Source organism: Hevea brasiliensis, chromosome 13 (assembly GCF_030052815.1).
Source record: "Hevea brasiliensis isolate MT/VB/25A 57/8 chromosome 13, ASM3005281v1, whole genome shotgun sequence".
Taxonomy (NCBI): Eukaryota; Viridiplantae; Streptophyta; class Magnoliopsida; order Malpighiales; family Euphorbiaceae; genus Hevea; species Hevea brasiliensis.
This window is the reverse complement of record NC_079505.1, coordinates 16,148,248-16,161,300: the sequence shown is the minus strand read 5'-3', so window position 1 is coordinate 16,161,300 and position 13,053 is coordinate 16,148,248. Positions and strand designations below refer to the sequence as shown.

The window sequence follows — 13,053 nt, the reverse complement described above, 5'->3', positions numbered from 1 at the left end:
CAAACTGAAGTTGAAGTTAGAATTGAAACTGAGAAAGAAAATTCAATTGAAGAAAAAGGAAGTAAGGAGAGGGAGAGCAAAGAGGAAGAACCTAAACATGTTGCACCTAAAGCCTACATGCCACCTTTACCATTCCCACAAAGGTTTCAGAAAGCAAAATTGGATAAACAATTTGGGAAGTTTTTGGAGGTATTGAAGTCTTTGCATGTGACTATTCCTTTCACTGATGCTTTAGCACAAATGCCTTCTTATGCCAAAATTTTAAAGGAGATTTTATCTAACAAGAAGAAATTGGAGGAATTTGATACTGTAGCTCTCACGGAAGAAAGCAGTGCTATTTTGCAAAATAAGCTTCCACCCAAACTGAAAGATCTTGGGAGTTTCTCCATACCATGTCACATTGGGGATATCAGTATAGATAAGGCTTTATGCGATCTTGGAGCCAGTGTTAGTCTGATGCCATTGTCTATCTATGAGAAAGTGAAGATTGGAGAAATGAAGCCTACTACCATATCACTACAGTTAGCAGATAGATCTATTAAATTTCCAATTGGAATAGTTGAGAATGTTCCTCTGAAAGTTGGGAAATTTTTCATACCAGTGGATTTTGTGGTATTGGAGATGGAGGAGGATGTACACATTCCTATTATTCTTGGTAGACCTTTCCTTGCTCTTTCTTTGGGTGTGATTGATGTAAAAAATGGGAGGCTTACATTAGAAGTTGGGGAAGAGAAAGTTGAATTTAATTTGTTTCAAGCAATGAAAAAGAAAGATGATTCAAACTCATGCTTGAGAGTAGATGTGATAGATGAAGAGGTTAGAGAAGTGCTTAAAAAGCAATATCCTAAAGATCCCTTAGAAGCTTGTTTGGTTCATAACATCAAAAAAGGGGATGAAATTGAAGAAGCTGCAGAATATGCTACAATTTTGGAAGGAAATCCACCATTGCCTATGGTTGATATTGAAAAAATTGGGGACTTGAAGCAAGAGACAACTTCATCATCAAAGCTTGAGAAAAGTGAAGCACCTAAGGTAGAGTTGAAACCTCTTCCAACAAATCTCAGGTATGCTTTTTTAGGGCAAAATTCTACATATCCTGTGATTGTTAATGCTAAATTGACTGATTGTGAGGTTGAAAAATTATTGAGAGTTCTTAGGAAGCATAGAAGGATAATTGGTTATACCATTGATGATATTAAAGGAATACACCCTTCTGTATGCATGCATAGAATTTTGTTGGAAAATGACCATAAAGCCTCTCGAGAATCACAAAGGAGATTGAATCCAAACATGAAAGAGGTTGTGAAAAAGGAGATCTTGAAATTGCTTGATGCAGGTATCATTTACCCTGTTTCTGACAGCAATTGGGTAAGTCCAGTTCATGTTGTACCTAAGAAAGGGGGCATCACAGTGGTGAAAAATGAAAATGATGAACTAATACCTACAAGAACTGTAACTGGATGGAGAATGTGTATAGACTATAGGAAATTGAATAAGGCAACTAGAAAGGACCATTTTCCATTACCATTTATAGATCAAATGCTTGAGAGACTAGCTCATCATTCTTATTTTTGCTATTTGGATGGCTATTCAGGGTTCTTTCAGATCCCTATTCACCCAGATGATCAGGATAAAACTACCTTCACATGTCCTTATGGTACCTTTGCATATCGAAGGATGCCATTTGGACTATGTAATGCCCCTGCTACATTTCAACGATGTATGATGTCCATATTTTCTGACATGATTGAGGGAATTATGGAAGTGTTCATGGATGATTTTTCTGTGTATGGTAAATCTTTTGATGAATGCTTATCTAACTTGTCTAAGGTTTTGCAGAGATGTGAAGAGTTCAATTTAGTTTTGAATTGGGAAAAGTGCCACTTTATGGTACAAGAAGGAATTGTTTTGGGACATCTTGTGTCAAACAGGGGTATTGAGGTGGATAAATCAAAGATAGAAATTATTGAGAAAATGCCACCCCCAACATCTGTGAAGGGAGTGAGGGAGTTTCTTGGGGCATGCTGGATTTTATAGGAGATTCATCAAGGATTTCTCTAAGATTTCTAAACCTCTTACCAATTTATTGAGTAAAGATGTGGAATTTAATTTTGATACTAATTGTATGAATGCTTTTTGCAGGATAAAGGAAGCTTTGATATCTGCTCCTATTATGCACCGATTGGTCATTACCTTTTGAGTTAATGTGCGATGCTAGTGATTATGCTATTGGGGCTGTTTTGGGACAAAGGAGAGATAAGAAGGTGTATGCAATATATTATGCAAGTAGGACCTTAGATGATGCTCAAATAAATTACTCTACTACAGAGAAAGAGTTTTTGGCAGTAGTATTTGCAGTAGATAAATTCAGGTCCTATCTTGTGGGATCTAAGGTCATAGTATACACAGATCATGCAGCTATCAAGTATCTCTTTCAGAAAAAAGAGGCTAAACCTAGATTGATAAGGTGGGTGCTACTCCTTCAAGAGTTTGACTTGGAAATTAAAGATAAGAAAGGAGTAGAAAATGTGGTAGCAGATCATCTATCTAGATTGAGGCAAGAACAAGGAGACAATCTGGGAAAAGAACCCCCAATAGATGATTATTTTCCTAATGAGCAACTGTTAGTAATCATGAATGCAAAAACACCTTGGTATGCAGATTTTGTGAACTATCTAGTGTGTGGAATCCTTCCACCTGATTTAACATGGCAGCAAAAGAAGAAATTTCTTTTTGATGTGAAGAATTATGATTGGGAGGAACCATTTTTGTTCAAGAGATGTGGAGATGGGCTGATTAGAAGATGTTTAGCTGATGAGGAGATAGGGAATGTTATCAAAGATTGCCATTCTTCACTTTATGGGGGTCATATGAGTGTGACAAATACTGCAAAAAAAGTTCTTCAAGCAGGGTTCTTTTGGCCACACATATTTAAGGATGTGAGGAAGTTTGTAAATGCATGTGATAGGTGTCAAAGGATGGGTAATATCTCAAAGAGAGATGAAATGCCCCTCCAAAATATATTGGAAGTGGAACTATTTGATGTGTGGGGCATTGATTTCATGGGACCTTTTCCATCGTCCTTGGGACACAAATACATTTTAGTTGGAGTAGATTATGTAAGCAAATGGGTTGAAGCTATACCATCTCCAACTAATGATGTTAGAGTTGTGATTAAATTCCTTAAAAAGTTCATTTTTACAAGATTTGGAACTCCACGTGCCATTATAAGTGATGGAGGTTCTCATTTTTGCAACCATCAATTTGAAAGATTATTGCAAAAATATGGTGTGAAGCATAAGGTTGCAACACCCTACCATCCACAAACTAGTGGTCAAGTGGAGATCTCCAATAGAGAGCTGAAAAGAATTCTTGAGAAAACAGTGAATTGTTCGAGGAAAGATTGGTCACTAAAGTTAGATGATGCTCTTTGGGCCTATAGAACAGCCTTTAAAACTCCTATCGGAACTACCCCATTTAGATTGGTTTATGGGAAGGCTTGTCATTTACCTTTGGAGTTGGAGCATAGAGCATATTGGGCCATAAGGACACTGAACTTTGACTTAAAAACTGCAGGAGAAAAAAGAATGCTGCAACTAAATGAACTTGAGGAGCTTAGATTGGATGCTTATGAAAATGCCAAACTTTACAAGGAAAGGACTAAGAGATGGCATGATAAGCATATTAAGAGGAAAGAATTTCAAGAAGGTGATGTTGTTCTCCTATATAACTCTAGGTTAAGGTTATTTCCAGGAAAATTAAAGTCAAGATGGTCAGGACCCTACACTGTTATAAAAGTATACCCCTATGGAGCTGTTGAGATAGGCAATGAGACCTCAGGGACTTTCAAAGTTAATGGGCAGAGATTAAAACATTATATTGTTGGAGAACCCACGCAAAAGTTTGTAGAGGTTTCATGGCTTGGTTCTCCAGTCAGGGATACTTAGGAGAATTGGAGTGGAAGGTCAAGCTTAAGACCCTAAACAAGCGCTTCTTGGGAGGCAACCCAAGCGTATCCTTTTATAGTTCATTAATTTTCCATTTCATTTCACTTTCAGTTTTCACCCTCATTAATCTCAAAAGTGACATTTGTTTATCTTTTGTAGGTCATTCATGAAGATGGGGCAAGTTTACACTTGTAGCAAAAACAAAGAATTGAAGGGAAGCAAGTATAAGCAACATTCTGCACTTTATGCGATGCACTGTGAAACGATAACACCTTTAAACTTGTGCTAAATTGCTGATATTGCAGTCTACTTGATAGCACATGTTTGATTTTGTGTTTTGTGTAAATTCTATGAAATGCAACTTGAATGAGGATCAATTTTGATATTTAGGACTGATGTGAGCTTTATTGAAGTGCAAAAATAATGTTTGTTAAGTTTCACCTTTTAGTGTATATATAATTTTGTAGTTTGATAGGAATTTGCATGCTTTTGTTTGGAATTGCTGCTAATTTTTGCAATCTGTAGATTTTTGCTACTGTTCATGCTGCTAAAAAGGTCAATTTCTATGTCTTTTCTGCAATTCTTGAATGTTTGGAACTTGTCTCAAATGCTGCTGAAAATATGCTTTTGGTATAAGTTTAGAAAGGAGACCATTTCATTGAATGTGCAAAAGGGTAGTCAAAATTGGTGCCTAAATTGAAAAATGCTTGCATAAGCTAAATGAATATATTGTGTTTGATGAGTGCTAAGAGATGATGAACTTAAATCCCCCAATTTTATGGTGTTTGTGTGTATTTGATAATTGCTGAGGGTCATGATAGCATTCCATAGCTTTTGGACTGTTTTTGATAAGCAAAACCACAATTTTTCTCAAAACCTGCCGAAACTTGCTGATGACATTGCTTGTCAAGCAGAGTCTTAAGCAAATTCTGCTGAACCTTATGCCTAACCCTAAGCATGGCCCAGAATACCACATGTCTACCCCACATTTTAAAAGGCCCAGCACTTCCGCCTATTTTCCAAAAGCTTCGCCCACACTCCCGATAAACCTCATCAACTCCTTTCTCACGCCATTTCTTCCGGCAATTTTTACAGGAAGCCGAAAGGTTTCTTCCTTTCCATTAAAATGGTAAGAACTAAAATGTGGTCTTCCCACAAACCCAAACTCAATGGACTTCGACATTCTGTCAAATCAAAAATGGGTATTCCATCCTCATTACCCACAAACCCTAACCCCAGCCCCAGTCCGCCATTACCTCAGTCACCGCCACCACAAACGTCGCCATTACCTCAATCGCCACCACCTCAATCACCGCCACCACCTCAATCACCGCCACCACCCCCAAGCCAAATACCACCTCTCATTCCACTGACTCCCCTCTCGCCGCAATCCGAGCCACAACATGAAACACCAATTCCCGACTCCCATTCCCCAGAACCAGCGCCTGAACCTGTGCCTACTCAAACGAAAACCCAAGGCAAAACAAAAAAGGCTTCAAGTAAACCTAAGAAAACCCCTGTCGAAAAACGGAAACGAGTACCCTCTGTTCCTTTCGACCTGAATTCACCACCTCAGCCGTCCTCTGAACCAGTTAGCAAAAGGACCAGGTCTTCCTCACAAACTCCAGCACCAGTGACCCAAACACCAATAACTCAGTCTCCCTTACACTCTCCAGCACCTGCGTCATCTGCAGATACTATAGAGGAGGTAATTTCTCCATTACCTTGGGCTTTTAGGGATATGGATATGAAAAAGGCCTATGAGAAATTACTTTCTAAAACTATTTTGGCAAACAAGTATATGGATGAGCAGATTTTGAAAGAATTAGGCATTTATGATTCTGTATTTGCCTATTTGGAAGTTGTTAGCTGGACTGATTTTGCTAAAATTAGGGAACCAGTGTACAAGGATTTAACCCTGGAATTTTTGAGTTCCTTAAGGCTGAGTTTCAAACCAACAGTGCCTGAACATAAAGATATGATATATTTTCAGTGTGCTGGAATTGATAGGGAGTTAGACATGGCTGCTATGAATGCAATTTTTGGTTTTCAGGATTCGGGGTATAAAAACATTGAGTGGCAGCAAACTGTTTATGACCCTGTTCAATTCTGGAAGGACATTGCACCTTTTGGGGGTTATTATAGACAGAGGACTGCAAAAGCCTCTAGGATAGTTGACCATGTATTGAAATACCTCCATAGGTTCATTTCTTACACTGTTTTAGGGAGGGGACACAGTAACAGTATTGTGGGTGCTGGTGATTTGTTTCTCTTGTGGTGCATGAAGGAGAGAAAACAAGTAAGCACAGCCTATTTCATAGCTACTCATTGGCACCAAATTGTCACAAAGCATACTAAAGGTAGTATTGTTTTTGGGGGGTATATAACTGCTATAGCAAACTCATTTAGCTTTGATGCTAGTCTATATAAATTGCTGCCAGTTTTTGGGGAATCATATATAGACAGCACAATGTTGCTGCATATGGATGTTTGTGAGAAAGTAGGCCATACCTATACTCTGTTACAGCAGCATCCTGATACCACTGGTACTGCAGACCCCACCACTTTTGCACCAGCAGAACCACAACCAACCTCTACCCCACAGTTTTCAGCAGACATTTTATCCATTTTAAGATCCTTGGAATCCAGAATAACAAATTTCACTGTCCAACCATCTGTTCCCTCACCTGACACCACAGAAATTCTTGCTACCTTGAAGAGCTTAGAAATCAAAATTGAAACCATGGGTCAGGAGCAGGTTAACCAAAAGAAGAAGCTAGAAAAGAAACTTAAAAAGAGACTTTTATCTCTTAAAAAGAAACAGAAGCAACATCAACTTCAAATGCTGGAGCTTTACAACAAACTGGCCCAATCCTACAACAATTTATATCATTGGGGCCAAGCCATGTTTCAAGAAATGAAAGACTTAACAGAAAACTTGGAAACTGCTTCTGAAGCTTCGGATCACAATGAACCTACTGCAGAACATGAAGCACACCCTGGTTTAGCAGCAAAGCCTTGACAGCAAAGCTTGATCAGTAGCAATAGTTCTAATTTCTGTTTTAGGTTTATTTTTGTAATCTGTTTATTTTAATTTTCAAACTTTGGTCATGGTTGTAATACTTTGGTAATTAGTTTTTATGATTATACCTGCACTTCTTTCTTTTAGTTTACTCTATTTTATTTTCTGCTATGAACATAGTTACTCTGTGAATGCTTTTTGGTTTAATTTTTGATTTAACTGTTACATTTTATTTCTTTACACTTTTTCATATTCTTGCACATTATTTTTGCACTTTATCTTTTCTTCAATCCTAATTTTGTTGACATTAATGAGTTGCACAAATTTTCTTTGAGCCACACCTGTTCCACATCAGTTGGAGGTAACAGCTTACCCTTACACCATTTAAGCTTATGGTATGTTGCCAATGCTTATGCTTTCGCTTTACCCTACGCAACAGGTTAAGCAACATCTTAAGCAGTGTAAATTCATACATTTGGGATACTTTTTCACATTTTTCTCTCTAAAGCTTCATTGTTAATATCAGTTTGAGCTAATTTTGAAATACTTGAGTTTATATTGATTTAATCCCCAATTGTATATATATTTCATTAATTGATTAGTTCACACAATTTTGCCCATCTGTGTATTCATTTTAAACATTGAGGACAATGTTTCATTTGAGTTTGGGGGTGAGGGCAAAATTTTTGCAAAATTTTTAAAAATTTTCTTTCATTCATTTATTGCATTTCATTCATCCATATATAGATAATCCATATACTTATACATATACCACGCACATGTCTATACTCATACACATACATTTGTATATAGTTTTCATATAGATTACACTTAGTTTTAATTTGATTTATGCATTCATTTTAGGATCATGCATATCATAAAAATGATTTTTTTACCTTGTCCTTAGAGGATTGAGAATTGCTTTGAAGAGCAATTGAGCTTACTTTTAGAAGGGTTTGATGGATTGAAAGTTCTAGATAGGTGCAAAGTTATTAGATTCTTGCTTTAGTTTATATCTTCTTAGCCAAGGGCCACCCAATCAATTGCATTGACTTTGAGTGCCTAGAGAAAACTCTAAGGTGAGAAGTAGCTAATTGATGTCTCACCAATCCTAGAACAATCTTCCTAAACCTTTCAAGGCGAAATCATAGCATACACTTGAAAAAGAAATGATCTAGGCATTCTTTGAATTTTAAACCCATATTTTAGCCTTAGCCAACCTCACTTCAAAATTTCCCTTTGAAACCAATTTGAGCCTACATTTATCCCTCTTATTCCTTTTGAACCCACATTAATGCCTAGCCATAAACCCAAACACCTACCTACCCTCTATGAGAATAATTCTTTGAGTGATAGATACACCTAAAAAAAATAATAATAAATAAAAAAAAATAATAATAATTAGTTGGGAGAAGTGACTAAAATAAAAAAGGGGCTAGCAAATTCAATTATGGTATGTAAAGTAATTCACCACCCAAGTACACAAAGAAATGAGTTTTGGGGTGAATTGAAAGGGACAATTGTAATTCAAAGTCAATATTATTTATGTAGTCCCTCCAAAAGCTTCAAAATTATATGCTAGCATTGGTGAATAGTTGTAAAGTTTTTTCTCCCAAATGATTCAAAAAAAAAAATATATATATATATATATATATATATATATATATATATATATATATATATATATATATATATATATATATTTTGTGTCTTGATCTTTTAATAATTTGATTATTCTCATATTTTGTTACCTTTATCCTTTTCTTGTTAGCCACATTATCACCCCCCTTAGCCCCATTACAACCCTTGAAAGTCCTTTTGATCTTTTGATGGTGTTTTGCTACATTAGTGGAGATTGGAATAGGAGAATTGCCTATGGGATTGTGATATCACTAATACATTCATTTACTTCCATCATTATTTGGGACACTTTAGTTTATGGATTATCCTATAGTCTATTTAGGCATGATTATTCTTTGTGATTGATTGGTTTGGGTTTAATGATATGGATAATTGACCCAAGGCTAAGCGGTGATAACTTTGGTAAGGATTGAATTCTTTGCATCTTGAAAGTGGGTATATGGTTTGTTGGTAGCTAAAAGTAAGCTTGAGAGTTTGGATAAGTAATTTTCATAAATTTAAGATAAGGTACCCCAAATTGCATTAATTGTTTTTAATTTGCTTGAGGACAAGCAAAGGTTTGAGTTTGGGGGAATTTGTTACACTCATTTCATATAGGCATTTTAGGATAGTTTTGCATCCATTTTGCCCTTATATTTTAGTAGATTTTATGTTTTTAGCTTTATTTTAGCTTATTTGTTAACTTTAGATACTTTATATTTGATTTTAGTAATTTTGTTGTTTTTGATAGGATTTTGTGGCAAATCGAAGATCAATGAGTGCAATAGGAAATAATTTGAAGAGATTTGAAGTTCTTTAAGCATGGAGGAAAGTTGAAGAAATCAAGCCTTGAAAGAGCAAACTAGCCGAAATTTGCTTGAGACTTTGCTTAAGGTCATGCTTAGGGTAAAGCGGCAATGCTTAAGGTGCAGCACAAGTCAAGCGTGAGCAGAAAAGTCTATTTTACTCTAAGTCTGTCGAGATTTGCTGAAGGTCTGCTTAACCTTAAGCAGACAGTGCGACCAGAGGCTAAAATTTGCTAAGAAGCTGCTTAGGGTTAAGCCGAACCCTAAGCAGAATGCCCAGAACGTGAATAGTGCTGCTGACTTGGATAATTTTACACCTCATTTCCTATCCACTCCTTGTCTTTTATTTACTTTTAGGGCAACTTTTAGGGACAATATAAATTCATCATTTCCTTATTTTTGCCACAAGAGGTAGGGAAGGAAAAACGAAAAAAGGAAAGAAAATATATAGAAAGAGGGAGAGAAGACGCCATTCTCTCTAGGAAGAGGAGCTGCTGCACGAGTTTGGAGCTCCAGAAACTAGAGACCTTGGTTCTTCCACCTGGGTTTTCCTATTTCAGTCCTTTTGTCATGTTTTTCTTTATTCTTCCATCAATATTTCTTGTAAATACCATCATGAGTGAGTAATTTCTTTAGATTTCAGAGTTGGGAAATATGTTTTAGATTAATTTGTGGATTTGGACTGGGTATTTCCTTATTTTATATGAATATGAGTTTTGATTCCTTCCTTGTGTGCTTGATTTACTTGCCTAATGTTGGTACCCATTGGGTATTGTGTTAATCTTTGATTGAAGGACCGAAAGGTGAAAGTCATTAATGGGTAATCATGGATGGGAACTTAAAATCACCTAGATTTAAAAATAAACTAGGACTTTAAGAGGAATTAATTATTGGTTACAAAACTTAATGGGTTTTAAAGTAATCAAATACATACGAAAGTAGGTTTGGTTATTTTAGAATACACTTTGATTTGCTTGAAAAAGATATCAAAGGGATTTAGAATCAATTTCCTTCAAACTCTATTTTTCCCTAAAAATTGGAATGCCCAAGACAAATCCCAATTAATTTATGCATAAACCCCCAACTCTAGAATCACTTTTACCATAATTAGACTTTCGTTTAAATTACCCATTGTTAATTTTAGTTTAATTGCGAGCTAGAATTAGAATTTATTTGTTTGCTCTTTACCCATTTTAATTGGATTAATCAATTTACCTTGCTCATTTACATTTACCATTTATTCATTAATCATTAGCCCAAATAATCGCTTCATTCATAGTTTAGTAATCAAACAGCAAATCCTCGTGGGAACGATACTTGATTCATCACTTTATTACTTGATACGACCCGTATACTTGCGGATTCGCCACATCAATATCTGTATAACTTTTCAAGGGCCAAGGAAAGCCTCGCCAAATATATTTTATACCCCAGTAGATAAAGACCTGTGGTGATCCTTTTGGGTTGATCCGAAGTGAAAAGTTTCAGTTCAGTCATCTGTGATTTGCAACATATCGGGAACCGGTTCATGCACATCCTTTGGTTCAATCCAAGTTTCATTCTGGCAAGTTATAGTATCCGTAGGATGATCAAAGCTTTCCCACACGGTACTTTTACTTCTATCGTGGAACAAAACCAAATTTCTGTATCCAAGAGTGAAATTTGTAACACAAGTATCTGCAACCTCAATCGAGACATTTGTAGACCATACAGAACCTTACGGCTATGGTAGCTACGGAGAACGAGATTTCCATATTGGTCAATTGATAGAACTCCGAGGAACCATTGATTGGATCATCCCTATTTGCTTTGCCCACACCACGGTTGCTCTCGGACTTTATGGTACCAGATTCCAAGATATCTAAACCTGGAACTTTTGGGGCTAAAGAATCCTAATGCAAACTTATTTTCTCTAGAGATCAGAAAGTCACCATCATGAATGGTTTGGTTTATAGTCATGGTGTCTCTGGAAGAAGAAAATGCGAAATGGAGGACTAGAAGAGAAGAATGCAGGAACAACTTTCGAAAAGCCATACTGGTTCTGTAATCTTCATTGAAGTGAAACTTATGTGGGATGTGGTCATATTTTTAACCTAGAAAAGTCCACAAGGAGCTAAGACTTTTGACAAGTAAACTGAGATTTTTTTTAACTATATTTCTTGTCTTCTTCACAACGAACATTGACAATAGTAGCCTACTTTTGAACATTGCAGACTGAAGAAACGTGTCCATTGAACCAAATGCACTAACATGGAGGAAAATGAGCTTGCAAGCCAAAACTAACGGAGGAAGAGAATGGACGAGGTCCATTAAACCCTATAGCAGAATCCCTACTCATTGTGACATTTTATCGAATATTTGGACTGCGTTCCATGAAACCCAACGAAGCAAACGCAATGAGAGGAGCTCCCTCTCCTCTTCCATATTTTATTTAAAAGAGGTGGAATTTCCAATTCCATATTTAAAAAATTAATTTTCAATAGAGAACATAAAAATGGTGCCAAGAACTTGAGTGGAACTATACTTATTAATATTTTTAATTTTTAAAAATAAAGCTTATTAATATAAATAAATATGTTTGATTAATTAATTTTTAATTTTTAAAATCAATATTTTAATATTTATTAGATTATTTTTTTTGAAACAATATTTGTTAGAATATATATGCATATATTTCAATTATCTTTCTAAGTTTTATATAAAAAATATTTATATTTTAAATATTATTATTAAGTATATTTATATAAAAATATAATATTAAACTAATAAAATTCTAACAGGATGAACTTATCACTCAAGTTATAAATTTTCTAGTCATTTCTTTGAATAATAATTCTCTTGTCATTTCTATTGAATAATATATAGATATTAATATGTAATTTTTTTCATAATATTTGAAGGGTTAAAAAAAATTAAAATACAAAAAATTTGGATTCATTATTAAAAAAATTTATCAATATGTTATGAAATTAAAATAATTTGTTAAAATAGAGTATATTAGAAAACCTCAATTAATTGGGTAAATTATGATATAGTTTCTAAGATTTGAAAAAATTTATAACTTAATTTTATATTTTTAAAAATAAGTAATTTAGTGCTAAAATTTGACAAAATCTACAATTTAGTTCTTATTGTTATAATCCCATTAAATTACTGTTAATTTAACAAAAATAATCAAAATACTCTTATTTTTATTTTTAATCTTAAAATAATTTAGTTCCCAAAATTTTTTTTAATAATTTAGTCTTTTAAATTTTTTTATTGATAATTTAGTGCTTATATTTTTAAAATGTGAGTCCCATAAAATTAAAAAATTTTAATTTTAAATTATTAAAATATGAATTAATTACTTTAAGGACCTTAAAATTTTGATTAATTACAAAATTATCCACATATTTTACAAATATCCTTAAATATTATAACTATTTAAAATAAGCCCTTATAATTTGTAAAATTCTATTTATGTAATTATTATATATATATATATATATATATATATATATATATATATATATATATATATATATATATATATATATATCAATTTATAGTATTTTTATATATTATATTATATTTTTTTACATAAAAAAAGAAAAAAAAATATGAATATGGACAAAAATTGTTATGAAAGTAAAATTTTAAAAATTAAATTATTTTC

The 13,053-nt window shown here is 34.2% G+C and overlaps 1 protein-coding gene across 1 annotated transcript; it reads left to right on the top strand.

Annotated features, from left to right (window-relative positions):
• Nucleotides 1-5,145: 5,145 nt before the first annotated feature.
• On the top strand, nt 5,146-6,232 carry LOC131172097 (uncharacterized). The gene is made up of 2 exons (XM_058133048.1): nt 5,146-5,655; nt 6,173-6,232. Exons 1-2 carry the CDS (start codon nt 5,146-5,148, stop codon nt 6,230-6,232), a joined length of 570 nt encoding a protein of 189 aa, XP_057989031.1.
• Nucleotides 6,233-13,053: the final 6,821 nt, after the last annotated feature.

Excerpts from the sequence above, each read along its gene's own strand:
- LOC131172097 (XM_058133048.1), top strand. The coding sequence starts at position 5,146 with ATGGGTATTCCATCCTCATTACCCACAAACCCTAACCCCAGCCCCAGT. Across the intron at positions 5,656-6,172 it reads CTGCAGATACTATAGAGGAG|GGAGGGGACACAGTAACAGT; the intron begins GTAATTTCTCCA and ends ACACTGTTTTAG.